At 48.5% G+C, this 26,836-nt stretch overlaps 2 protein-coding genes across 3 annotated transcripts in view; one reads left to right on the top strand and one right to left on the bottom strand.

Annotated features, from left to right (window-relative positions):
* The window catches only part of ABCG8 (ATP binding cassette subfamily G member 8), a 25,799-nt gene extending 2,329 nt beyond the window's left edge, over positions 1 to 23,470 (bottom strand). The window contains exons 1-11 of the mRNA XM_077134114.1: positions 23,237 to 23,470; positions 19,332 to 19,433; positions 17,969 to 18,125; positions 7,406 to 7,644; positions 6,724 to 6,856; positions 6,352 to 6,621; positions 3,891 to 4,053; positions 3,712 to 3,801; positions 1,578 to 1,777; positions 1,070 to 1,146; positions 72 to 339 (exon numbers count right to left, since the gene is read on the bottom strand). Coding sequence (XP_076990229.1) covers positions 72 to 339; positions 1,070 to 1,146; positions 1,578 to 1,777; positions 3,712 to 3,801; positions 3,891 to 4,053; positions 6,352 to 6,621; positions 6,724 to 6,856; positions 7,406 to 7,644; positions 17,969 to 18,125; positions 19,332 to 19,433; positions 23,237 to 23,299 — 1,762 coding nt within the window. The 5' untranslated portion in view covers positions 23,300 to 23,470. The remainder of the gene's footprint in view (positions 1 to 71; positions 340 to 1,069; positions 1,147 to 1,577; positions 1,778 to 3,711; positions 3,802 to 3,890; positions 4,054 to 6,351; positions 6,622 to 6,723; positions 6,857 to 7,405; positions 7,645 to 17,968; positions 18,126 to 19,331; positions 19,434 to 23,236) is intronic.
* The window catches only part of ABCG5 (ATP binding cassette subfamily G member 5), a 26,906-nt gene continuing 23,466 nt past the window's right edge, over positions 23,397 to 26,836 (top strand). Inside the window, exons 1-2 of one of the 2 annotated variants that reach the window (XM_077134111.1) lie at positions 23,397 to 23,831; positions 24,475 to 24,596. In XM_077134111.1, the coding sequence (XP_076990226.1) occupies positions 23,686 to 23,831; positions 24,475 to 24,596 (268 nt within the window). In that variant the 5' untranslated portion in view covers positions 23,397 to 23,685. The remainder of the gene's footprint in view (positions 23,832 to 24,474; positions 24,597 to 26,836) is intronic. The other variant, XM_077134110.1, reaches the window with a different exon arrangement.

Genomic DNA, 26,836 nt, shown 5'->3' with positions numbered 1-26,836 from the left:
CCAGCCTTGAGTGAGATCTAAAAGACGGGCCTTCACCTCCAGGTGGTCTGACGAGGGGGGACGGGCCTCACCTGTCCACAGGTTGTCCAAGCTTATCATGAAGCCCCCGGTGAGGTAGAAGGAATTGTAGAGCGCGTTGCCGAAGAAGGAGGACATGTGGAAGGTGGGCAGCAGGGCGGCCATGCACAGGGCCATGCTCCGGCAGCAGAAGACAACCAGCCACACAAGCAGGACGTGCAGCAGGAAGGGCTCGGGGCCGGGCCGCAGGTTGGCCAGCCAGTATGTGGTCGTGCTGTAGATGAGGATGTAGAGGCAGTGCTCTGGAAGCTCCCCCAGGATCTGCAGAGAAGGGCAAGGACCTAAAGCCGATGCCTTCACTTACCTTTTTAATTTATTTTTTAAATGTTTAAAGGTAGCATCCCCCAAGGTCACGGACGGCCCCTCCTGGCAGGGATCAGGCAGGGGGTGCAGTGGGTATGGGATACAGGGTCACAGGCATGAGCTCACTGCTGGTGTCTCCCCACAGACCCACGCCCTCCCTCTGGGGTAGTTGGGAGCTGTTTCCTGCAGGGATTCAGCATGGCCAGTAGAAACTGCAGCTGGGTATCTGCTCTTATAAAACCAGGTTTCTAGTTCCCCTCTTGCCTGCCTGGACCTGATAAGCTATGTGGCCTTGGGACAGTTGCACAACCTTTCTGAGCCAATGTTTCCTCGAAAGGAGGACAGTAACATCTGCCCAACCTGTTTCCCAGGAACTCATGAAGCTTGAGAAGTATTTCCCACCTTGCCTTTCTCAGGTTCATGCTGGCCAGAAAAGTGTCATTCCTGGTCCCCACTCTTGGGCCCTTGTGTAAATGTTTTCAAAGTATCAAGTCTCTGAAACTCCCCTAGGGATGTGGTATCTGCAACCACAGACGATGCACAGCTCCATGGGGACAGCCTCTTTCCCAGACCTGACTGCCAGGCCCAGCAAACACCTCAGTGTAATTTGTGTACGATGCAGCGCGGCTTTCTCAGCCCTCTAACCCCAGTCCAGGTCGGCCACTCACTCTCGACCCTGGAAAGTCACCTTGGAGAAGAAATAGGGGCCAGCAGTGTACAGCCCGTCTTCTAGTTCATGGTAAAGCATTGCCCTCTCTGAGTGACCTAAAAGAGGGGTGAAAAGGAGAAGAGAATGGAAAAGTTAAATTAATTGATAATATTTCTGTTTTTGATTCTCAATACAATTAAAAACAGTTATATTATATATATATATATATTTCTAAAAAGCAGGCACAGTAATGACATCTTCACTGAGATGTTTGGTCAGATGAATCAGATCAGGGAAGACCCTTTGCTCGTGCATTGCTGTCAGGTCTAAATACTGCTAGCACGGCCCAGCTAGACTCACTGGCGATTTGCTCCCCTTTGCTTGCCAGTAGTAAGGTGGGAACTTTAAAAACAACGACCATCTTTTATTTCACAATCAGGATGAAACTGCTCCGTCTTCCCCAGGAGCGCAGAGGGACCCATGGACTTTGGGCCACGCCGCGGTGGGGGCCGACTCCCAGCGGGCTGAGTGGCAGGGCGGCACTCACACTTGGCGATGACATCCAGGATCACGTTGAAAGGGATGAGCGCCCCGATCATGAACAGCAGGGCCGCCATGTCCATAAAGGACAGCTTGACGGCCCCGTGGCCATAGTAGAGGAAGCCGATGACCAGCGACATCAGGCAGGCCTCCACCCCCTGGATGAGGAGGGTCGGCAGGTCCCGGAAGTCATTGGAAATCTGACGACTTGAAAGAACAAAATAAAAGAGATGCCGTGGGAAGAACTCACGCAGGGCCTCTGACTTTGGGAAAGTCACGAATCTCTTTGAGCCTCAGTTTTCTCCTCATAAAATGGGGACAGCCCTGCCCACCTCACAGAGGGTCTGTGAGGACTTAGGGAGAGAACTGATGAAAGCTGGTGCAATAAATGAGTGTTATTTCACCATCAATTTGTCAGTCTTATGATTTTACTTAAAGAAATCTAGGCGAAAGTTTAAAAATAATCTGAATGGGGCGGTGCGACGGTGACTCAGTGGCAGAATTCTCGCCTGCCATGCCAGAGACCCGGCTTCAATGCCCAGTGCATGTAAAAAAAAAAAAAAAGACCTGGCCCCAATGAATCCCAGAGTGATTTGATCAGTGACTGGAAAAGTATTTGCAAAGCCCCCTTCGGGGAATGGTGAGAACAGGGAGAAATTCAACTTCCCCAAGTTGAATTCTTGATATTCTCACAAGCAGTGTGGACAACCAAAGCTATAGGCTGAGCCCCCAGCCTTGGGGTTTGTTCATATGAAACTTAACCCCACAAAGGATAGGTCAAGTCTACTTAAAATTTAGGCCTAAGAGTCATCCCCAAGAGAGCCTCTTTTGTTGCTCAGATGTGGCTTCTCTCTCCAGCCAACAGGACAAGCAGTCTCACCACCCTCCCCCTCTCTGCGTGGGACATGACTTCCAGGGGTGTGGACCTTCCTGGAGTGAGCTGAGACTCAGCATCAAGGGATTGAGAAAAACCCTAGAATGAGCTGAGAATTAACATCAAGGGATTGAGAGAAACTTCTCCACCAAAAGGGGGAAGAGTGAAATGAGACTAAGTGTTAATGGCTGAGAGATTCCAAACAGAGTCGAGAGGTTATCCTGGAGGTTATTCTTATGCATTAAGTAGACATCACCTTGTTATTCAATATGTAATGGAGAGGCTGGAGGGAACTGCCTGAAAATGTAGAGCTGTGTTCCAGTAGCCATGTTTCTTGATGATGATTGTATAATGATACAGCTTTCACAATGTGACTGTGTGATTGTGAAAACCTTGTGTCTGATGCCCCTTTTATCTACCTTGTCAACAGAGGAGTAGAACATATGGAATAAAAATAGATAATAGGGGGAACAAATGTTAAAATAAATTTAGTTTGAAATGCTAGTGATAAATGAAAGCGAAGGGTAAGGGGTATGGTATGTATAATCTTTTTTTCTGTTATCATTTTATTTCTTTTTCTGTTGTCTTTTTATTTCTTTTTCTAAATCGATGCAAATATTCTAAGAAATGATGAATATGTAACTATGTGATGATATTAAGAATTACTGATCATATATGTAGAATGGAATGATATGTTAATGTTTTTGTTTGTTTGTTTTAATTAATAAATTTTAAAAAACGGAGGAAAAAAAAGACATGAATGTCCATCGATTTGGTCTTGGGTCAATGAATTATGGCTGAAGGCATCGTGGAATGGCAGTCATTAAGAAGGACAAGGAAAACTTAACCAGGGCGAGGTAGAGGGGCTCCTCTAGTGACAAACAAGCACAGCATGATCCCATCTATGTATGAAAATATGTGTATGCTTAGAAACATCTAGAAAGACACACCCTAACCGATTGGCTCTGGTTTCCCTGGGAGCCGCTGTGACAGGAGCCTCCCTTTCAAATTAAGGTTCTCCTGTCTTGTCTGCATCTGATCTAGGCTATTTCTATGATCACCGGGCTAGGAATTTTTAATGCATTTAAAGAATAAAAGCTACAGGTATGCGCCGCATCAAGCTGCGGCCTGGTGCCGGCCTTGGGATGCTGCATTTTCAAATAATTCTAAGTCCTGCTTCCTCCTTCAAATTCACTTTGGAAAGAAGGGGCTTAATTTGACAGTGCAAAGACTTTTTTGGGGGGGGGGGGGATGACATGGCAGTTACCGAATCAGTGCAGTGAACTGCTGCATGGCTCCAGGCAGCTCGCTGCCCACGGGGGCTGGGAGGAGGTCCGCGTCCTGCACGGGGGCCAGGCTGTCAAGAGGCAGAGGGGCAGCCGGGTCACTGGGGGAGGCCACCTGGGGCAGGGGTTCTGCACCCGAAGCCGCCCTAGCCCGCCTCACCTCTTTGCACAAGAGCCCACACCGAGGTCCTTTGTCTCTGTCCTCCACAGAAAGTCATCAAAGTCATGCACTTTTTGTAGAAACAAGGCAGCAAATGCAAGTGCCTTCTCTGTGGTGGCCACTTCCTGCTCCCTGCTGCGCCTGTCAATGCTGGTGAGGTCCACTGCAAGCGGAGGGGGCGAGTTGGGGGTGACCCGGCTGCTGGCATCCGCACCCAGGTAAGGAGCCACGTGCAAACTGAGCCCATGAGACTGAGTGGTCAGCCCTCGGGCTCCAGCCATGCTCCCCTCCCTCGGAGGGTGATCCATGGAGCCCAGGTCAGGACAGAGAGAGGCAGAGCCACCTTCCAGACAGACAGGCTCCCAGACCCACAAGGCTGGCCGTGTGCCCTGCCAGGTCTCAGCCCACTGAGAGGAAGCCTGCATTGGGGCACGGGGACTGAAGCGTGAGAAGTGGGAAATGGTGGAGGACCTGTCTGCAATGGCCCCAGCTCGAGGGTCCACCTCCCCAGGCTTAGAATGGGGGACAGGCAGGACAGAGCAGAGACACTGGACCTTCAGAGCCAGAGGCCCGGCACAGTCACATCCCTATTCTCACTCTGACCATTCAAGCAGCTTTGGTAGAGGTTTCAGGCCCGCAGGCCTGCCTGCCCCTGGGAAGACGGTGGGCTGGTCAGGGGAAGGCCAGCGGTCTCGACTCCAGGCTCTTCTGTTTCTCACTGCAAATCACCAGCCTGGCTGTTAGCAGCCGGCTGAGAATATTTTGGCTGTAGGTTGCCAGGGTGTAGCCTCTTGTGCATCGAGTTCTCACTGACCCAAGGTCAGCTGCCCTGTTCCGGGGGGAAGGGGCCAGCACTACCTGCTGGAGGGCCAGCGTGGCCCGCACGCCCCTCCTGAACCCCCAGGGGCTGCTACCCCCCACCAGAATAGGCAACCCCCACCAGCCCAGCCAGGCCTCTCCGAAGGTCAGCCTCACACCTGTCCATGAGGCGTCCCCTCCCTCCACCCTCGGCTTGGCTGGGGGCTTAACCTCGCTCCCTGTTTCCTCTCCCCATCCCCATAACACATTTCAAGACAGGACAACGCCTAGCAGAGGTCTTGTAAACCGTGCTGTGTGCCACCAGCCTGGAACCCTCCACCAAAAAAAAAAAAACAAAAGAAAGAAAGAGAGAGTGACAAGGAAGAAAGAAGCAGGAATGGAGGGAGGGAGGAAGGGAAGAAAAAACTTATTTTTTCCAATCTGTTATGGGCATTTGACCGCTCTTAACCTCTCTCCAGGGTTACTGCAGTTCTCTTCTGGGTGGCCAGGTTGGCATGTGCACTCTGACCCCTTATCTTGGGACGGCTGCCTTGGGACCGACAGGAAGCCATGTGGGCACGTGAGCAGGGCGAGGAGGGTGACTGCTCTGTGAGCTCACACAGGGCCCAGGAGCTGGCAGCTGCAGAGAGTAACTCCTTCCCCCGGGGTGGGGGATGGGGGGCAAGAGGCTGAGACTGCAGGTGAGGAGGCCCGGCCAGCAGGGCGGGCGCCGGACATGCTGGTGGGAGTCCCCGTTCCGCGCCCTGCAGACGGCCACGGCCAGCAAGTTGCTTAGCAATTCCAGTCCTGGTCTCACCTGTGAAAATGGAGATGGCCCTCACCTGGCAGGGCTGTGAGGGTAAAATGGGAGACCCTCTGGAGCCTGGCCCCTGTCCCTGTCACCATGTTAGCTGGTGGTCCTGGGAGGAAGGCTGGGCTCCGGGCCACCCTGGCCCAGGGATCGAGGCCAGAGTCAGGTGACCTGTGAGATGACCCTCAACTGACACCTCCCCTGGCCCTGGTACAGCTGTGCCGCCAGCCCGGAGGCCACTGCATTCCTCAGCAGTTGGAATCTGGGTTCCTGCTTTCCAGTGGGCACCCGGAAAGGCAACTGTCCCCCCGGGAATGATGGAAGTGACCCACACTTCAGATAAGGGCCACAGACTGGGGACCCAGAACCCAAAGCAAAAGGCAGCCCCGGGGCTCAACACAGCAATTTTCATATCCAGACATTCCTTGGTCAAGACTCCCCAAAAGGCCCCAAGGTGGCTGTGCCTTGGGCCCCCTCCACCCACCAGCACCTTCAGGATCCCTGCCCCACGTTGGGGAGAGGGGGGCAGGTACCAGGGCACATTATGAGATTTCATCACCGTTTCCTTATCTCAAGTATTCTAGAAATTGATGCAAACCCTCTTGGATTCCACTCCCTCCCATCTTTAGAACCTATGTAAGTTTCCTATCTGTTCTGCACAGAGGGTGGCTATTTGTCAGAAGCTGGGTATTTTCAGGTCCTTATTTTTAGCATCTGATGCTTGGCAAACTGACCCCTGTCCTGCACCCCCCTCTGCCCACCAGTTCCATCCTGGAGCCCCTGAGCATGTCCCTGGAATCTCCCCCACCCCGGCTTTGGCATGTTTAGGCGCTGCGGGCCTCGCTGGCTCACCGTAGAAATCCGCGGGGTTGCTGTAGCGGGGACAGGGGTGGCCGAGCTCCGTGAAATACTGGACCATGTGCTGGGCTGCCCCCAAGTAGACGGCGGTGCCCGACGTCAGCAGGAGGACCAGATCGAACAGCCCGAAGATGTCCGAGCGCGGCTGGTGGAGGGAGATGAGCACCAGTCTGTTGCCTTTGGCCAGCCTGGACAAGGTTCTCACCAGGTTGTGGGCGGTGAAGCTGTCCAGCCCAGAGGTGGGCTCGTCCAGAATGAGGATTCCTTCCCGGCACAGAGAGAGCAGCCTGGTGGGTTTAGCTCCCGGCCGAGCCGCGGCGGACGACGCAGGCCCCTCGCCCTCCCCCCGGCTCCCGCGCCCCTGACCTGGGTTCCACAGCAGCTGCACCCCGATGCTGACTCTCCTGCGCTCTCCCCCCGACACCCCGCGCACGGCCGCATTGCCCAGCCGCGTGTTGGCGCACTGCCGCAGGCGCAGCTCCGCGATCACGTCGTCCACCTGGGAGGCGAGCGGCGGGGATGCTGTGGGGGCGCTGGGGGCGCTGGGGGGCTGCGGGGCCTGCAGGGAGCCTGCGGGGGGGCTGCCTCCCTGGCCTCGCTCGGCGCGGGAAATACTTGGACTCAAGTTATAAAAAAATGCCTGCTCCCCCCCGTCCAGTTTTAAACTGAGCGCGGACAGTGGAGCACGATATTTCCCTCCAGCAACGTTTGTTCGCCCGATTCTTTCCACGAATCCTCAGCAGCTTCTAAGCGCTGGGACACGCGCTGGGGAGGACTGACCACGCAGGATCAGAAACCAAGTGAAAAATAAAGTCATCTCAAGTTTTGACAGGTGCTGGGAAGGCCATCGCCTCCTGCCGAGGTGGCTTAAAGGATGTTAAAGAAAGGCCGAGGGGAGGCCTTTTGGGACAGACAGACAGACGGTGAGCCAGCTGCTAAAACTCCGCCCGTGGCTGGGTCCCGAGGGGGGGCAAGGAGGGGAGGGACGGGGGTGGGGGGCATCAGGGCTTCTCGGGCCCCGAGGGTACCAGCGGGGTCAGTTCGTTACCCTTTTGTTGCGCTGGGCCTGGGAGAAGGTTCTAGGCAGGCGCAGCTGGGCGACAAAGGTCAGCGTCTCGCGGACGGTCAGGTTGGGGAGCAGCTGGTCGTGCTGGCGCACGTGGGCCACGCACTTCCTCACCAGCTGGGGTGTGCTGGGCTGCCCGTTGATCCAGATCTGGCCTGACTTAATCTTGCCGCCCTGGCCTCGGCCGGTGACCACGTCGAGCAGCGAGGCTCTCCCACAGCCTGCGGAGCCAGCCAAGGCAGCCCTGAGAACAGAGCTTCTGGGGGCCAGCCTGGGAGTCGCTGCTCTCCCCACTCTCTCCAGCCAGCCCGGCCTGCTGTATCCTTAAAGTGGCCACCCCTAGGGAAGACGGCTCAGCCCTGAGATGGCTCACCCCCACCCTCTGAAACCTCCACTGCAGCAAGGCCTGGGAGCCTTCAGCTAACCTCACGTGAGCACCCAGGGGGCTGAGGCCAGGTCAGCCGGTGGGTGCGGGAGAAGACTGCCTGAACCTGGAGTGCTGGCCCCCTCCCACCTCTAATCGACACCCCTCCTCCCCCAAGCAAGGCGGGCTGGCATTAATTGCACAGTTAAGCAGAACTATTTTTGGCTGGCAAACATGCCAGCAAAGTCTCATCATTCAACATCTTTTGGCTCAGAAGCTGGCTCTGTAGGAGGGACTAATTTGGAGCTTTAATAGGGTGTCTTTTAAAAGTGCAAAACCAGGACCTATTTTGAGAAATAAGTGAGGAAAAATATGAAGAAATAATAGATGTGGAAATAATTCTTAAACTATCTTATAGTGTATGCTTACGTTCTGCATTTCCCTACACCTGTCTCTTGTTTTTCTCAGTGGTGTCTTTTACTCTCTTTCTAAAAAAAAAGATCCATTGCACACAAATTAACACCATCCACTTGTGAATGACACATCCATTGATATCTGTGCTAGTCTGAAAAGAAGTATGCCCCCTAGAAAATCCATGTTTTAACCAAAATCCCATTTCATAAAGGTAGAATAATCCCTGTTCAATACTGTATATTTGAAACTGTGATTGGATCGTCTCCCTGGATGATATGACTTAGTCAAGAGTGGTTGTTAATCTGGATTAGGTGACAACATGTCTCCACCCATTTGGCTGGGTCTTGATTGGTTTACTGGAATCCTATAAAAGAGGAAACATTTTGAAGAAAGAGATTCAGAGAGCAGAGAATGCTGTAGCACCACGAAGAAGAGAGTCCACCAGCCAACAACCTTTGGAGATGAAGAAGGAAAACGCCTCCCGGGGAGCTTCATGAAACCAGAAGCCAGGAGAGAAAGCTAGCAGATGATGTCATGTTCACCATGTGCCCTTCCAGTGAGAGAGAAGCCCTGACTGTGTTCACCATGTGCCTTCTCACTTGAGAGAGGAACCCTGAACTTCATTGGCCTTCTTGAACCAAGGTATCTTTCCCTGATGCCTTTGACTGGACATTTCTATAGACGTGTTTTAATTGGACATTTTCTCAGCCTTAGAACTGTAAACTAGCAATTTATTAAGTTCCCCTTGTTAAAAGCCATCCCGTCTCTGGTATATTGCACTCCAGCAGCTAGCAAACTAGAACAATATCAGTTTGGGAAAGTGAGCGTCAGGTGGGATCTACTTCCCAGAAGCATGGTCATCCACTCATTCACTGGCAGCTATTTAAGGTGTGAATGCAAACCAGGTTCTAGTCCTGAGAACACCATCCCGCAAACAGGCTTGGAACAAGATCTGTTACAATTCCACCAGGTGTAATTTTGTTTGCCTTACTGTACATTCTTGGAGAACAGGAGGCTCATTTTCCAAATTTTCCTCAAGGGAAAGGCCGATACACAATAGATAATGACTTGTCCTTGCCACATGGCACCTGCAGGCACCCCGTGGTCCCCGCGGAGCCAGCAAAACCAAGGCGTTTCCCGCTGCGATCCTCTACTTACCACCCATGGGCTCTCAGGTGGAAAGGGACCTCAATGCTGGCTCTTGGGTTTCAGGCCCCAAAGAACATTGCTGGGGCACAATAGCCAACGGGAAACTAGGCAGGGGGGCTTGGCCCTGCTCCCTGCTCAGCCTCGGGGGAGGGATCCAGAATCTGGGAGTGGAGGAAACTTTGCCAACATTCGCAGGAACCATGGGATTCTCAATCAGAGGGCAGGAGGCCGCATTCCCTAGCACAACTCTGCGAGAGAAATAGGTAGCCTTTCCAGAAGAGGATGCCTCATGTATTTAGGGAGATGCTTTATGACCCAGGATCAAACATCCATAGGCACCCAAGACCCTATATAATGGCTAGACTCTCCAACAGTAATGCACTAATTGCCAAACACCTTTGGAATTGCTGACTTTGTAGAATATGCTAGAATGCCTGAAGCGGTTTATTTACTTATTTAAAATTATGGCCAGAGTTCTTTGGTGTGTTTAAGTAGTAAAAGTCATAGGAAGTATAGTTATAAATCTTTCTAAGGAACGATTTAAATAATTTCAGTCAAATAAACATGAAGTTAAAAAACACTGAACCTGGAGTCAACACTTGTGAACTTCTCATCGTAATTCCTGCTTTGAGCTTCACTTTCCTCAACCTCCATCAGGGATACGACCAACAGGTCTGTATGTAGCAATATTAACCCACGATGACTCAAGCTTTGTGGAAATGCCTATTGATAAGGGCTCGGGTGCCCTTTTCATGCTCAATTCATGATGAAATGGCAGATTTAGCAAGAAAAGGCGCCAAGAGTTATAAACAAAAATAAAGTAAGCTTATGAAAGTCTTTTTTTCTCTCTCCCTCTTTTAGGTCAGAATTACAGGGGTCAGGAGTGGGAGGGACTTGATGACTTGGGCTTGTAAAACTTGTTACAGTTACAAAGTGCATTTACACACATTATCTCATTTGGTCTTTGGATGGACAATAAACAACACTTCTATCAGAAGACAGTCAAAATTTGGAACTGGTGTTCAAGCAGTTGAATAATCTCTACCTCTGGAAATGATTAATTGAAAGGTAAAAAGTGCTCTGTGTAAGGGTGTCGCAGGGACAAACACCTTAATCTGATTCTCAGATTCAGGTCCTACTCTGGTTCTGCGTTAAGGTGTGTCCTTAAACTGGTGGATCACTCAACTTGTCTAGGCTTTACTCTCCTCATCTGTGAAATATAGGTGTGTGTGTGTGTGACAGAGTGAGAGAGAGATGGGGACTCTAGATATATTAGGGATTAGATAATTTGTAAACCTTCCTTTAAAAAATGCTGCATAGAATATTACAAAATCTTTTCAAATGCATAGTTGAGTTGTAGGAAAGTTAGAGAAAATCCCAGGGGCTGAAAGTAAAGAAAAAAGTTGAATGAAAGTGGTAAGTAGGACACAGCACTGAGACAACCTCTTCTAATTGTTTAAACCAGAAGACATGGTTTTCAATGGCTGTATGTGAACTTTCTCTTAGAACCAAGATGAAGAGGGGAAATTGAGGCCAACAATAAAGCAGGATCCTAACCTACATGAAGGTATAGACTAGGTAACAAGTCTGCCCACCACCAAGGTGAGGCAACAGGGAAGTTTGTCTGTCTTGGTCAGAGGTGTGGGTGGAAAAAAATCACTACTGGGAATGCAAACCTGTAGGGCCATCTGCACACAGATTTGGAGTTGGAATTTACGTTACCCATGTGGTCCAGGACACCTCAATCTAGGAAATGAAAAAGGCAACTGCCATAGGAGTGCACCAGAGAATCTGGCAGAGGCAAACACAAATCCTCAGCTGAAAGTTTCACCTCAACAAAACTACACAGAATTCCCACAGAAGAAGCCCAGGAGAATATGGGTGCACATTCCAAAATTACTAAATAAATAGGGCTGCAAGTCATCATAAGCAAGAGTCAGCAGAAATACCATACAGCAGAATTAGACCCTCAGGATCTTTAAATAATGTAATCATCAGGCAAAATATAAAGCATTTACATTTAAAATGTTTAAAGAAATAAAAATAACATAAGCAAGAAACAATATACCATCAAAAAAAAGACCAACCAGATCTGAAAAGGAACCAAATAGACTGTAGAAATGAAATTTTATTAAAATTAAAAAGCAAAATGCAACAGCTAAACAGCAGATTAGACATAGTCAAAGAAAGAATGTACTGGACAATAGACCTGAAGTTATGAAGAATTAGCATAAAAGCATTGAAATGAAAATGTAGAAGAGAACTTAGAGTGGGTAAAATAAAGAGTGCTATCATGTATCTCATATAATTTCCATGGAAAGAATAAAGAGAATGGGGAAGACATAATGGAAGAGACAAATCTAAAATTTTTTCTAAAACTGGTGGAGAACATGAATTCTTAGAATCAGGAAACTCCAAAAATCATAAAAAGGATGAATAAAAATAAATTCATGAAATGAACAAATCCCTAGAAGCACACAAACTACCTATACTGACTCAAGAAGAAATAGAAGATCTCAACAAGCTAATCACAAATAAAGACGTTCAATCAGTCATCAAAAATCTTCCTACAGACCAAAGCCTAGGGCCAGATGGCTTCACAGAGGAATTGTATCAAACATTCAAAAAAGAACTAACACCAGTCCTGCTCAAACTCTTCCAAAAAATTGAAAGAGTAACACTAACTTGTTTTATGAACCTAACATGACTCTACTACCAGAAACCAGATAAAGATGCTGCAAGAAAGGAAAACTAGAGTCCAATTTCCCTAATGAATATAAATGCAAACATTCTCAACAAACTACTAGCAAATTCAATCCAATGACACATTAAAAGAATTATATACCACAACCAAGTGGGGTTTATACCAGGAATGTAAGGGTGGTTAAACACAAGAAAATCAATCAGTGTAATACAGCACATTAGCAAATTGAAAGGGAAAAAGTCACACGATCATATTGATCATTGTTGAAAAAGCATTCTACAAAATTCAGCATCCTTTTCTGATAAAAACCCTTCAAAATGTAGGAATTGAAGGAAACTTCTTCAATATGATAAAAGGCATATATGAAAAAAAAAACAAAACAAACAAAAAAACATAGCCAGCATCGTACTCAATGTTGAGAGACTGAAAGCTTTCCCCCTAAGATTGAGAATGAAACAAGGATGCTCTCTGCCACCATTATTATTCAACATTGTACTGTAAGTTCTAGCTAGAGCAATCAGGCAAGAAAAAGAAATAAAAGGCATCCAAATTGGAAAGAAAAAATAAAACTTTCATTATTTGGAGATGGCATGATCCTACACATGGAAAGCCCTAGAGAAATCTACGATAAAACTTCTTGAGCTAATAAACTAATTCAGCAAAGTGGTGGGATATAAGATTAATGTGCAAAAAACCAGCAGTGTTTCTATACACAAGCAATGACCTACCTGAAGAGTCAATTAAGGAAAGATTTCCATCCAATACAGCAACTAAAAGAATCAAGTATCAGGGAATAAACTTAACCAGGGATGTAAAGAACTTGTACACAGCAACTACAAAACATTGCTAAAAGAAATCGAAGAAGATATAAATAGGTGGAAAGACACTCCCTGTTCATGGATACGAAGGTTAAATGTAATTAAGATATCAATTCTACCCAAAGTGATCTACAGATTCAATGCAATAACAATAAAAATTCCAACAACTTACTTTGAAGACATGGCAAAGCTACTTATCAGATTCATTTGGGAGGGAAAGACTCCTCGAATAGCTAAAATGATACTATAAAAAGAAGAACAAAGTGGGAGGACCCAACACTTCCTGATTTTAAAGTTTATTATAAAGCCACAATGATCATAACAGCATGGCATTGGCAGAAAGATAGATGTAATGATCAATAACATGAATTGAAAGTGCAAAGATAGACCACCAAATCGATGGTCAGTTGATCTTCAGCAAGGTCCCCAGATCTACTGAACTAGGACAGAATATTGTGTTTAGTAAATGGACATGGGAGAACTGGATATCAATAGCCAAAAGAATGAAAGAGGACTCCTACCTTATACTCTTTATAAAAATTGACTCAAAGTGGTTCAAAGACCTATATATAAGAGCCAGTACCATAAAACTCTTAGAAGAAGATAGGAAAACATCTTCAATAATAGGAGGTAGCTGCTTAAACTTTGCATCCAAAGCAGAGGAAACAAAAGAAAAAATAGATAAATGGAAACTCCTCAAAATCAAAAGTTTCTGTGCCTCAAAGGACTTTGTTTAAAAGGTGAAGAGGCAGCCAACTCAATGGGAGAAAATATTTGGAAATCACATATCAGATAAAGGTTTGATATCCTGTATACATAAAAAAAAAAATCATAGAACTTGACAGCCAAAGAACAACCAGTTATAAAATGGGCTAAAGATATGAATAGACATTTTTCTGAGGGACAAATACAGTTGCCTAAAAGCACATGACGAGATGCTCATTTTCATTAGCTATAAGGGAAATGCAGATCAAAACTACAATGAGCTATCACCTCACACCTATAAGCATGGCTGCTATTAAACACACATGAAACTACAAAATGTTGGAGAGGAAGTGAAGAAATTGGAACACTTATTCATGGCTGGTAAGGAATGTATAATGGTACAGCCGCTGTGGAAGATAGTTTGGCAGTTCCTTTGAAAATGAAATATTGAGTTGCCCTACCACCTGGCAATACCACTACTAAGTATATACCCAGAAAAGCTGAAAGCAGTGACACAAACAGATATTTGCACACCGATATTCATAGCAGCACTACTCACAATTGCCAAAAGATGGACGCAATCCAAGCACCCAATAATAAATGAGTGGATAAACAAAATGTGGTATATACATATGATGGAATTTATGCAGCATTAAGATGAAATGAGGTCCTGAAGCATATGATAACATGAATGAACCTCGAGGATATAATGCTGCACGAAATAAGCCAGACACAGAAGGATAGATACTGTATGATTTTGCTATTATGATCTTGGTAATGGTAAACCAGAGGCTTATAATGTAGAATATAGGGAACCTAGAGAAACACAGAAACTAGAGATGGGTGGACAGTTAGCTAATGAGGTTGAACTTAAATGTAAGAGAATGGCTAGAAGTGAAGGAGGTTCACATGTGGGTCTATAAGTAATATTGCCATATTGAAGGTGTACATGATTGAAAAGGGTCGTATAGAGCCATGTATCCCACTGACTGACACTACAAATACAAATAGGTTCTTGCATGAACTCCTTCAAAGGTATGAATCTTGTACAAAGAGTCAATAATGGGGGAAACTACTATTGCATGGTACAGTCTGTATTTAACAGGAAAACATGAACAGTACCACAACAATACCAGGAGTAAATAATTGGGGAAGAGGGGAGGACAAGAGCTAAGGGGAGGTGTGGATCTTCTCTTTGGTGAGGGCATGTTTATCCGTTATTTTTCTCTTTAGAGCAATGAAAATTGTCTAAAATTGAGAGTGTTGATGATTGTACAACTAAGTGAGGTTAATGTGAGACATAGATTGTTTACTTTGGACATGACCCAGTGGATGGAGGTGGCTGAAGGGTAGACTGACTGAGAAGTAGAATGGTGAACTGTGGGGTTTACGTATGATGGAATATTGTGCAGTTACAAAAAGGAACAATATCCTGAGGCATGCAACAAGATGAAAGAATCTTGGGGACATTATGTGGTGCAAAATAAGCCAGACACAAGAGAACAAATATTGTATTGTCTCTTTTAGGAAATGCTTATGTAAAAAATTGAGGTCTAGATTCTAGCTCTTATAAAATCACATTGAGTTTGGAGCTGCAAATATTACTTCTAGATTTTGAGATGCTGTGCTCTATCTATAACCTGGTATCTCCCTGGAACTTTGGCTGCCTGTGTGATACCTGAGACTCAGAGCTGGAGTTCCACAGCCCTGAAAATCAGCATTGCTACGTACAAGAACTGTTAAAGAAATAAAAAAAGAGATTAGGCTTCAATTAGAGATAAGAACGAAGCCTATCTGGTTGGGACTAAGGTGAATCAGAAAAAAGGGGTAAGAAGGACATCGTCTGTATTTTAGAACTTCACTTACTGTATGACATCAAAGGAAAAGAGGTTTATTTTGTCCAAAACCTATTGTCTATAGTGCATAATCTAACTCAACCTTCAGGACAGCTCATTTTAACAGCCCAAACACATAGAGCTCAGAATGGGAATGAGGGCTTGTAATTCTGTACAGCTTAATGTAATAACCAGAGTATGTTGGGTATGTAACTTAAAAAGTATTGGCAAAGTCACTTGAGGGACTGGAGAAAAAATATGAAACTATTAAATTTTACCACCAGGGAACCCCCTGATATCATTTCAAACATTAGGGACTCCGCAGTTAGTAGACAAGACCTTGCTCTTGAGGCTTGCTTTTGTGAAGCTTATTTCTGTAGCGGAGATGCTAAGCCTATCTATTTATGCCTAACAGTTACTTCCAGAAAACCTCTTTTGTTGTTCAGACGTGGCCTCTTTCTCTCTCTCTCTCTCTCTAAACCCAACTCTGTAAGTAAAATCATTACCCTCCCCACTACGTGGAACCTAACATTCAGGAGTGAGAGTCTCCCTGGCAATGTGGGACATGACTCCCAGGGATGAGCCTGACCCTGGCACCAAGGGATCAACAATGCCTTTCTGACGAAAGAGGAGAAACGAAATGTAACAAAATAAGGAATCAGTGGCTAAGAGAGTTCAAATAGAGTCAAGAGGCTATTCTGGAGGCTACTCTCAAATAAGCTTCAGCTAGATATTGCCAATTACCACAGTTTGCCGCCACCAACCAAAACCATTCCTGTTAATCCTAAAAAACACCCAGGGCTGTATCTGAGATTCTACAAAAGTTTCACACACTAAGATTACTTTTCAGAAACCTCCAACCTTGAGATGGTTCCTAGGCCAGGTATGCCCTGAAACTAGAGGGGGCAGCCTCTCCAGAACATCAGCTAGTTCCATCCCCCTATCCCATTTATCAACAGCCCTTTCCAACATAAAATAGTTAGAATGGCCACAGCCCAAGTACCTGTAAAGATTGGGAGAAGGATAAAATGAGAAGGAGGAGTTGTAACAGAGAAGATAGGATTTAACAAATGAATACGACTGCTAAATTACTATATTGGTATTTTCTTTTAGTCTCCAGTGTTTTGGAGCAGCTAGAAGGAAAAACCTGAAATTGTGGAATAGCAACCCATATCAATCTCTGAAATTTGCTCTGTAACATCTTGTTACAATGTACTTTGAAATGTGTTGTTTTTTATGTTATATTTCACAATAAAAATGTTTTTTAAAAATAAATTCTTATCTAGACATATCAAAGTGAAATTGAAAAAAAAAAGAAAATGAGAAAACATATTTTTACATGGGTACAATTACACTGGTTGTTGACTATAAACATTGAAGGAGTCCAAAAGGTGTTGGAACAGTACCTTCCAAGTGCTGAGAGAACAGACATGTCATCCTAGAATTGTATACCCAATTAAACTATCATTCAAAAACTAATAAGATAAGGACCGTTTTTTTTTTGAAGCTAAATAAAGACAGAGTTTACCAACCACAGATCTTCCTTTCTGGAAATGGAATTTTGAAGGTCGTACTTTAAGAAAAGAGGAATAGGCTATAACAGAAGAAGAAATGATGGACAAAAAAAAAAAGATGGTAAAAATGAAGATGAATTTAAACAAACATTGATGGTATAAAACAATTGCGATAATAATAAGTAATTGGGGGTGGGTGGGTAAAAAATAGCAAGAAGGAAATGCAAACTCCAAGCAGTTATGTGTAAGAAAGAAGAACGTGATTTTGGGGAGAGCATCCGGGGCCCTCTTACCGTTCTGGTGGATCCTGAAGGTAATCAGGAGGCCCAGGTGGCAATGTGCATGTTGAAAAGATTAAACACTAAATCTATAAAACGGAGGAGAGAACTTCGAAACTGGTCGAGGGAAAGAAAGGTGAAATAAAATGTAGAAAATGGACTCAGTTCTCTGAGGCCCCTTTCAGCTCTGACATTCTCTAATTTTCAATTTGGCCTGAGGAAGTGACTATTTGAGGCAAGTCGAGGACCCGGATCTTAGTAGACGGCTGAAGGTTGCCCTGAAACTTGGCTGGGTCGTCTGAGAAGTGCGAGGTGCGCTGGGGAGCTGTGCCTCTCAGCCGTCTGACAGTAACTTGGAATCTGATTTGGGGGAAACAACCTGAACCTGTGCCCTGGGGCTGTAGGAGTCCACGGGAGGGAACACCGAGTCCCACAAGGGCATGATCAGTTCAGGTAAAGTCTATGTCTTATCTCAGAACAGGTCTTGACCAAAGACAGAAGCTCTGGCTGCGTCTTCAGGTGGGCGAAAGGCGCACCGGTGATCCTTTAGCATAGCAATAACAACTCCCTGAGAACTAGTAAATGGAGAAGCTCATATTTGAACCTGGTATCTCTGACCCAGAACCTGTGCTTTTTAAATATGCTCTGCTATGTTATTCCACTAGGCAGCAAGGAGTTCTGCAAGAAGCATCCATTTGTCCGAGGGACCACTTTGTACGCCAGGAGAGAGAAACCGTCACCCCACTTTCTGCCTCCAGTGGTACCTGAGCTCCCTATGATGGCCAGCATCTGCCCACTTCTCACTTTGAAGCTCAGGTTCTGGATGCCCAGCTCGCGGGAGTCCTGGCTGTGGTGTGACGTCCATGGCATCTTGAACTGAGCCAGCTGCTTAAACCAAGGCACCTGGGAGGCCGTGTCCACCTATGGGAGATATCACAAGTTTCCTCCAAGAGCTGAATAAGTCAGAGGTTTTCAGCAACTTCTGCCTAGCTCCTCTGTGCCCAGCGTGGCTCCTCCCAAGAAGGGACACCCCCCTGCTGATACACAACAGGCTGAGGGTACCCCCTGCCCTATTATCCATGGAGCTGGACTCTGCCGTATAGGGATCCTAAAGCTGCCGTCTGATGACAAGGGGAACGGAAAGCATGTGCAATGTAGAACAGAAATAAAAATGTAGCCTAAAGCAAATCAGTATCTTCAATGAACAATAATAGTAATTTGCTATTAATGTATTGAGTGCTTATTATATTTGAGGCCCTATAATAGTTGCTTTATACCCATTATCTCATTCAACCTGTAGCATAGGTACTATTATAATTCCTGTTTTACAGATGAGGCTCAGAGCTGTTAAGTAACTTGCTCAAGGTCACACAGCTAATGAGTGGCAGAGCAGAGAAAGGTAGTGGTGTGTGTGGCTCATCAGCTTCTCCTAATTCACACCCACAGGAAGCTGGGCTCTGGCCTTGGAGGTTCACCTTTCAGGCACCACCGTGGGCCACCTGGGCGGCGTGTGGTCTGGCCCTGGGGAGGTGCAGGAAATAGGGGCCATTAAATCCTACCACGGGATTTCAGAGAACCTTAGTAAGGCCAGTGGGCCCTGTGCTCTGGATGTTTCATGCTCTGGATGCTTCGGAAAACAGTACATTTTACAATTTAAAAAATGGCAGAAAAACTGGTGAACTCCACATAAGGCCTACAAGGTAGCCAATGGCATCGTCCCACTGTCAGCTTCCTGGTTGGAATCAGTCATTGTACTGTGTTTATGCAAGCTGTTACCATCAGGGGCAAAGGGTACGTGGGGACTCTCTGAACTATTTTTGCAACTTTTCCAAAAATTATCCTAAAATTATTTCAAAATATAAAGTTAAAAAAGAGTTGCAGAGATTTTTTTCATAGGTTCAAACATTTCGGTTGACATTTCAACGAGGATCCTGTTCTCGTTTTCTGCCTCTCAGCTTCCAGACATGACACGTAGCTGACGGGTGAGGGAAGCCGCGGCAGTGCAGGCACCGGCCTGTGAGGGACCCACTGGGCTGCACTCCGTCCCTTGCCCCGTGCTTGGGGGCAGAGTGTCCGCGGGAGGGCACGGCCTGCCCCTCCACCCCAGAAAGTCAGGCGCTCCCCTACCTGGTAGCTGAGGTCTCTGACTTCCAGGGTGTTGGACTGGCCGCCGTAGGTGAAGTATAAGCTGTTGTCAGTTTCAGAGGAGAACAAGCTGTCCCGGAGGCCCTGTGGGAGACATGACAGGCGAGGGCTTCTTCAGAATCCACCAAGGACACAGGAGGGGACACCTGAGAGGAGGGAGGGTGACAGCGGGTGTGGTGGAGACCCCTGGTCGGTAAGAAGTGGGACTGTGCAGGTGGGGTAATATGAGGGCACATCTCTGCTTCCCTACGGGGCGGGCTCCGGGGCTCCCCCCGGCACAGCTCCTGGCCCCAGAGAACCTCAACCCCAGGCTGGCGGAATCTGAACCCAAGTGAAGGAGACCCATCCGGGGGGCTGGAGAGTTTCATGGGCCCCTGTGTACTGCGAAGACCTGAGCTGGGAGCTGGAAAACTCCCAGCCTCCAACTTTCTCTTCTCTTCTCAGGGTTAATATCTCCTGATGACAGACAGACATTATATACCCAGCCTGTGAGAGGAAAACAGCCACTAACAAGTAAGTGAATGCTCAATATTTGAGAAGACACTGCGTTGAGAAAAGTCCCGTCTTATTTTGGTGAGGAGTTTTGCACAACAAAGCTATTGAAAATGCTGTTGGGGGACTTCAGAAGAAGCCTCCCTGCCAACACCGTTGTCGCTGTCTTCTTCTTCATCATGTGGTGATGGTGATGGTGTATTTGAATATATGTCAAGCAGATCAGCGTTTGATGGTATCAGCTGATACCTTTGCCTGGTATTAACCGCCTGCGGATCCAAACCCCACACTTAGCTGAAACGATTCTTCTATTTCACCAGTCCCACCATTGAAATCACTGAGGCACAAACATGGAAGAACCTGGCTTAAGGCTTCAGATTTTTAATGCACTGATTGTCCCCCCGTCTCTGTAGTGCAGGAAAAAGTGGGCATTCATTACAAGCTGCCACCAACTTCAGTTTTCTTTCATGGAGCTGCCATTCCCTCCCTGGGGCGTTCCTTCAGTCAATCCATCAGGCATCCAGCAAACCCTTATCGGGAGCCCCCATCAGGCTTCAGGCCTAATTTGGGATAATCTGGTGAAAGAGATGACCCTTGAAAAGTTTACATCTTAGTGGGCAAGACAGGTGATCAGGTTGGAGGGCAAGCCAGGCCAGGTTAGAGGCAAGGTGGCTTCAAGCATGTGATGGGGGCATTTTTTCACCGTGTAAGCACACACGCACCTCGTGAAAATAACGTGACCCACACATCCCACGGTCCCTTTGTCAAAGCCACCCGGCAGTGGTGGCGTGAGGGAGCTTGGAAAATTCCAGACTGGTGGAGGTGGAGGGAAACCAGTGCAGCACCTTCCAGGCTGCTGCAGGCCCCTGTGAGTAGCATCCAGAGTTCCAGGAGGGTCTGGAAAACTGCCCTCAACACCTACTGCCACTGTCTCATATTTCGGCTATTACCACAAAGACCCAAATTACTCAGGAAAAAATGGGAAAGTGAAACACCCAGTCCAGGAGAGGGGGTTATCTCTGGAGGACAGGGAGGGGATGCAAGGGAGAAGGGTGCCTGGTGCAAGGGGGGCCTACAAAGTCAGCAGGCCTGCCCTGCCTCTCGCCCGCCATTTCCACTGCCACTGCGCTCACTGCCTCGTTTTCCCGTTTTATTTTGTTAGGTTCTTGGTTGCTCAAAGATTCCTTTGGGCTGACGAGCATCCTGATTTAAAATAACACAAAATCCACAGAGGAAGGTAGGGGGCATTTAGTCCCTTAAGAAGATGCGTTCTCTCAGACATCATTGCTTTCCTGTTAGCACCTGGCTGCAAGCTCCTCGGGCTCGATTTAGGGGTGCTGAGGAAGGAAGGGGGGATGTCTTGCAGCCTGGAGTAATACGTGGCAGTGGTGAGCCCACTGTGCTGTGCTTTCAGAAGGTGAAGGGTGCTAAGGGACAGGAGGGGTCAGGCCCAAAAGGCTGAGATAGAAGGAAAGACGGAGACGCGTGCTCCCTCCTCCCTGCTCCCTGCTCCCGGGCTCGCCCCAGTTCCCCCCTCTCCATGGGCTGAGTTGGGGTGCGACCCCTTCACCAGCCAAGGGATCGGGCCTCTCAGTTGCTGTCTGGGCAACTCAACCCCCGGAAGGAGAGAATTCACTCCTGGGTTGGGGTCTGCCTTTGCCTCATTTTGAAATATTTTCCTTGGCTCCCAGGAAGGATTTGTTAGACTCTTCCTGAGGTTTTGACACATTCTCTGTATTTTTCAAATACTTAAATATCTATTCGGCTGACATCTTAATCAGTATGACTGTCAGAACATCACTTGAATTTCTGACAGGTGCCACCCTAAAAAGCAAAAGCAGGTTTATTTGTAGGTAACCAGCTCAGCTCCTGCTGGGCTACATTGTAATTTCTCCTTGTATTAACTTGTGATCGGAAGCCTGAGTCAGAATCATGGGCTAGAAGGAACTGGGGGTGCTTGGAGCACGAGTCCCTTGTTCTAGCAGGAGATGCTGTGCCCTGCAGAGGCCTCAGCTGGCCTTGAGACAGACATAAGCGTCTGCTCTGCCTGCGCGGCAGACCCTGGGGCTGGAGGGGCTGCCCTTTTGGGGGGTCTGTGGATGCAATTTGGGGGAGCAGGTGGCCAGTGGGGGACGAGGCACCCACGAGGGCGTGGGCAGAGAAGGGGGCCAGGCTGTGGGCTTGAGCTGGGTGTCCTGTCCCCGTGCCAGCACATTCTAGCACGCCACACCAAGGAGCCCCAAGGATTTCTCAGTTTAAACCTTGCATTCCAGGTTGTTAGGAAGAAATATATGCCAAGGGGATTGAAAATATTTTATTTAACAGTTTTTTTAGCTTGTTGGCAACTTAAATGTCTAGACACGTGATAAGTGGCCTATAAAGTTGGGGGGCACCTTGAGTGTGGGGAGTGGGGGAAGGGAAATGGGAAGCGGCAGGACTGGCACACATTCCCGGATGTTGACTTTAGATTCAGGCAGCTCTCTGCCTCCCGCACTGCGGTGAATTATCTGACCTGACCTTCCAGGCAGAACGTGCCTCCAAAGCCACCACGAACTCTATCACCTATTCCAGCTCCAAACTTTGCTTTCATGGCTCATTGGTGTCATTCCTGGCAGAAGCTGGCATCCTGGGGTATTCAGAGAACAGACGGTTGTCTGCAGAGCTGACCAGGAATGGGGTGCCTTGGGCCCTGCTAAAGCCAAGCCTCAGCCATCCAAGGCCAGTGCAAGTGTCCTGTGGCCATCCCTTCTGAGTGTGGAGTCCTCAGTTTGACTTGTCTTTCTGTCCTTCCTCCTGCCCACAACAGGCACGGGGTGGGCGAGGGGAGGGAGGGGGTGGCGGCGTCTGCTTCCTTTCTGTTTAACATCTGCTTCAAATCCCACCCCTACCCCAATTCCAGCCAAAGGCTATTTCCCAAGTGGGCGTTTCTTTGGGCTGAGGTCTGTCACCTCTTCCAGCTCACTACTGGATCTTTTTACACTTGCCTGCTGTAGCCATATATTGAGCATAAATTCTGATGTTCCCTCAAAAGTCATCTGCCAACCTGTCTCATCACTTCACAGCGACTGAGATTCTGGGTATGACAGCCACACGGACGAGGGGCCACCGCGGAGTCCTTGGTGTGTGCGAAGCCACCTCTGTGATCAAGCCTCGTTTGGGAAAAGCTAAATCAGCGGGTGCCACCAACCAGCACATCATTTCCCGTGTGTGCCACTTAGGGTAGGCAGTGAGCTCAGAGCCCAGGCTCTGGAGTCTGCTCCCCTCACCTTTTGGATCCCAGGAGTTATGGTCCTGTTTGCTGCCCTGGTGGCAAGTTAGGACAGAAAGAGCCCAAGGCAGGAAAGAAAGGCCCAGGTCCTCCGCCCACCGGGACGGCGCTGGCTCCCCTCACTCACCAGGGCCTCCTGGGGGGCAGCCCCGTTCTGCAGCCCGCTCGCTGCTGGCGCCTGCTCAGCCATGGGGCCCGGGACGTCTGTGGCCCTTTACTGCAGGGAGCTCGGCTGCTGCCTGCAGCGCCAAGGTTTGCTCTCTCTTTCCCAGGGCTGGGCAACCTGGCCGTCCCCCTGGGTGCCCGTCCGTCTGTCTCCCAGCATGCCTCCCCGGGACACCCTCCCACACAAACGCACAGTGTGTGTTCTGCCCGCTGTCAAGATAAGGACGCTCCGGCTAAAGGTACATCAGATAATGGCACCCTGGGGCCAAACCCCGGCCCCACTGGGAAGGCCTCCGGGGGATCCCGGGGCCAGGAGAGGCGCGGGCAAACAGCGGGCTTGGTGCTGCAGCCGAGGCCCCCGTGGGGAGGCTCAGACCACCAGGAAGTCCCCTGCCTCTGCTGCCTGTGAGGATGAGCAGCCTCCCGCCCTGCGTCCCCATGGAGCCCCCGGGACCCAAGGAGAGCAGAGGCCCGCGGGGCTCCCCTGAGGAGGCTCCTGCAGCTGCTGCAAAGCCCCAGCACAGCCTGGCGGTGCTCCACATCTCCTACAGCGTCAGGTGAGGCCGGAGCCCGGGCTGCTGCTGCTGCATCTGAGCCCCTGCTTTGGGCTGTGGTCAGGGGGCAGGGCGGGGGGGTGCCGCACCCACTCTACTGGCTTTCCTAGCCGACGGGGGGCACGCATGGGGGCTCTGGGGTTCCCCCCAGTAGACTGATTCTGGGGGGCAAGTGGAGGAGGACTGCCACCGGGAAATGAAGGGCAACCTCAAGTGGCCCCTCCTCCTGCCCAAGGTGGGGCCTGGAAGCGGAACCCACCTGTGTCCGGGTGTGCCCTGTCCCGCCTGCCGCCCACCGGCTGCCCTATGTGGGGTGGAATGAAGTGGGGAAGGAACGTGGGGTCGGCCCGGGGAACAAGCAGCGTCCTGTCTGCCTTCTCCCAACCCGGCAAAGAGGGCTGCCGTCAGGGCAGTGGCTTGGCAGGAGCTTTACCCAGATGCCCCCTTTGGCAGCTGCCTACCCTCCCCCAACACCCCCTCCCCCTCCCCCCCCTCCCCCACCCTCTCCCACCCCAGGTACTACAGACAGGAACACTAAGGCTAAACCTCACTTAGGGACCTGTCCTGAGACATGCTGGGATCGGGGCTGGGGGGGCCTCCCTTCAGGACCCCACCCTGCCTTCACGCCTGCTGGTGCCCTTTAAAGCGACCGTGCCGGGCCCTGGTGGGACGTCGCCTCTTGCCGGCAGCAGCAGAACAGGCAGGTCCTCAAGGACGTCTCCCTGTACCTGGAGAGTGGGCAGATCATGTGCATCTTAGGGAGCTCAGGTAAGCTGGGGGTGTGGGGGTGGCTCCAAGTGCTCAGAGCAGTCAGAAAAGGCCTTGGCTTGACTTCAATGCCACGAGAGGAAACAGATTGAAGTGGCAGCAAGAAGGCCACAAGTCTGGTATTAGAACGGAATTCAATGACAAGTCTGACTGTGAGTGGCATAAAACCCTGGAACCTGGCACCAGTAAGAAATCAGAAGGAAAAGGCTTCAGCAGGCAGAAAGCCCTGCCTGACGTGTCAATATTTCAAGGCAGGGACAGCACCCAGCACAGTGCCTGCACACCAGGCTCAGTAAACACAATTTCCCTCGTCTGTACCCTGCCTGGCTTTTGATGACCCTTAAAACAATTGGTTTTAAACAATGGTTTTAAAACAATGGTTTTAAAACAATTATAATGAATACGGATTCCCAGGAGAATTCGAGTTCCACGAGGCAGAGCTTTGTCTTTGTATTTTGCCTGCTGTACTCTCAACACCCAGTCCTGAGCCCTAGCCCAGAGCAGGTGCTCAATAAATATTTGTTGAATGAGTAAATAAGCCAAATGAATCAATTCTATGAACCATCTACAGCATTACCTAAGATGACACGATTCCATTGGTGTCTTATCTAAAGCAGCACTGTCCATCAACTTTTTGTCAGGGAGGCAAAAGGGACCTGTATGTGTTCAAAGTCTCACGCACATGGTCTCACACAAATCTGTGTGGGGTCACTGGACACCCAGCCCAGGAAACCTCGTTCGACTCATGATTTGGTATTGATTAGGCCCAGACTTTGGGTTGGACACTCCCTTGCAGAAGAGAGTTTGGTTACAAATTATTTCTGTCCTGATAGAGAAGATAACCTCAAAAGTCCCGGTTTTATTGCCCTGTAGGGCATTAACCATTTTTGTTTCTAGCTTTGCAGACTTGCTCCAATCTTCTTTTTTCTATTGACTGTATTTATCAGTTTCTCATATCCTTTTTTTCTTCTGGGCATAGGGTATCTAAAACACTTTTTATTGTGATAACATATACACAGCATAAAATTTTCCACTTTCACGTATCTAATTCAGTGGGGTTAAGTACACTTATGATGTCACACTACCATCAACGCTGGCCATTACCAAAACTTTTCCATCACCTTTCAAAAGAAACCCTGCACCAATGAAGTATTAACTTCCCACCCATCCTTCCCCACTGCTGCCCCAATAACCCATGCTCTTATTTTTACTCTATGAATTTGAATGTTCTATTTGCTTCATATGAGACCATGCAATATTTGTCCTTTTTGTGCCTGGCTTATATCACTCAGCATGATGTTTTCGAGGTTCATCCATGTTGTAGCATTTTCTCATGATCTTTTTTCGAAGAAGCTTTGTCATCCTGCTATTCCCTCATTAATGAGTTAACAAACACACGCCCAAAACTGTAATAGTTACATGTTAAAAATCATCCGAGAACTTAGTGGCTTGGAACATCCCAAATCATTTATCACCTCTCAGGTTTTCTGTGGGTCAGAAGTTTGGAAGTGTCTTGGTTGGGCAGTTCTGTCTCGGTGTTCTCAGGAGGTTGTAGTCGGACGTCAGCTGGGGCTGGGGTGGCTTGTAGGCCTGCGTGGAGAACACCAGCTGCCCGGGCCGTCTCCTCAGCTGGGGCTGCTGGCCGGAGGCCTCAGCATCTCTCCGTCCCGGCTGCCAGGATGTCCTTGTCGCGCTGGCTTCTGCCAGAGAGCGAACTCCAGGAGCCAGGGAGGAAGCTGCGGTGGCTTTTATAACCCAGCGGGAAGTCTCTGGAGCGGCGCCGTCCCTTCTGCTGCGTTCCCTCGGCCACCCAGGCCGGCCGGGGTCGGGTAGGGTGGCTCTTCACCAGCGCTCAGTGGCCGAGACCGGGGTCAGGGCAGTCACGTCACCCATGCTGGGAAAGATTATTTCCAAAGGAAGACAGAGCAGTGGAGTAGCAATGGAAAAATCTTGGGAAAACACTGTCCAGCACCCTTTCGGTGGCTGACTTCAGTATTTTGGTGCGTCTTCAGCAGGCAAAGACTCATTTGGGGCGTGTCAAGTTGGATCCAAATTGTTTCCTTAAGGAGAAATTTTTTCTTTCTTTTTTTAAAGGAAGAGAACCATGTCAGACCCAAGCAAAAGGAAAGGGTTTCCTTAACGATTTGGAATCACTGGGGCAGACGTAGCTCAGTGCCCTTGGAGGCAGCTGGAGTGGGAAAGAAAAAAGTGTTTTGTGGGCCATTGTTTAACTCTGAAAA

The sequence above is a fragment of the Tamandua tetradactyla genome, chromosome 17 (genome assembly GCF_023851605.1).
Source record: "Tamandua tetradactyla isolate mTamTet1 chromosome 17, mTamTet1.pri, whole genome shotgun sequence".
Taxonomy (NCBI): domain Eukaryota; kingdom Metazoa; phylum Chordata; class Mammalia; order Pilosa; family Myrmecophagidae; genus Tamandua; species Tamandua tetradactyla.
The sequence above is the reverse complement of the archived record's forward strand: the minus strand, read 5'-3'. Positions and strand labels throughout refer to the sequence as shown.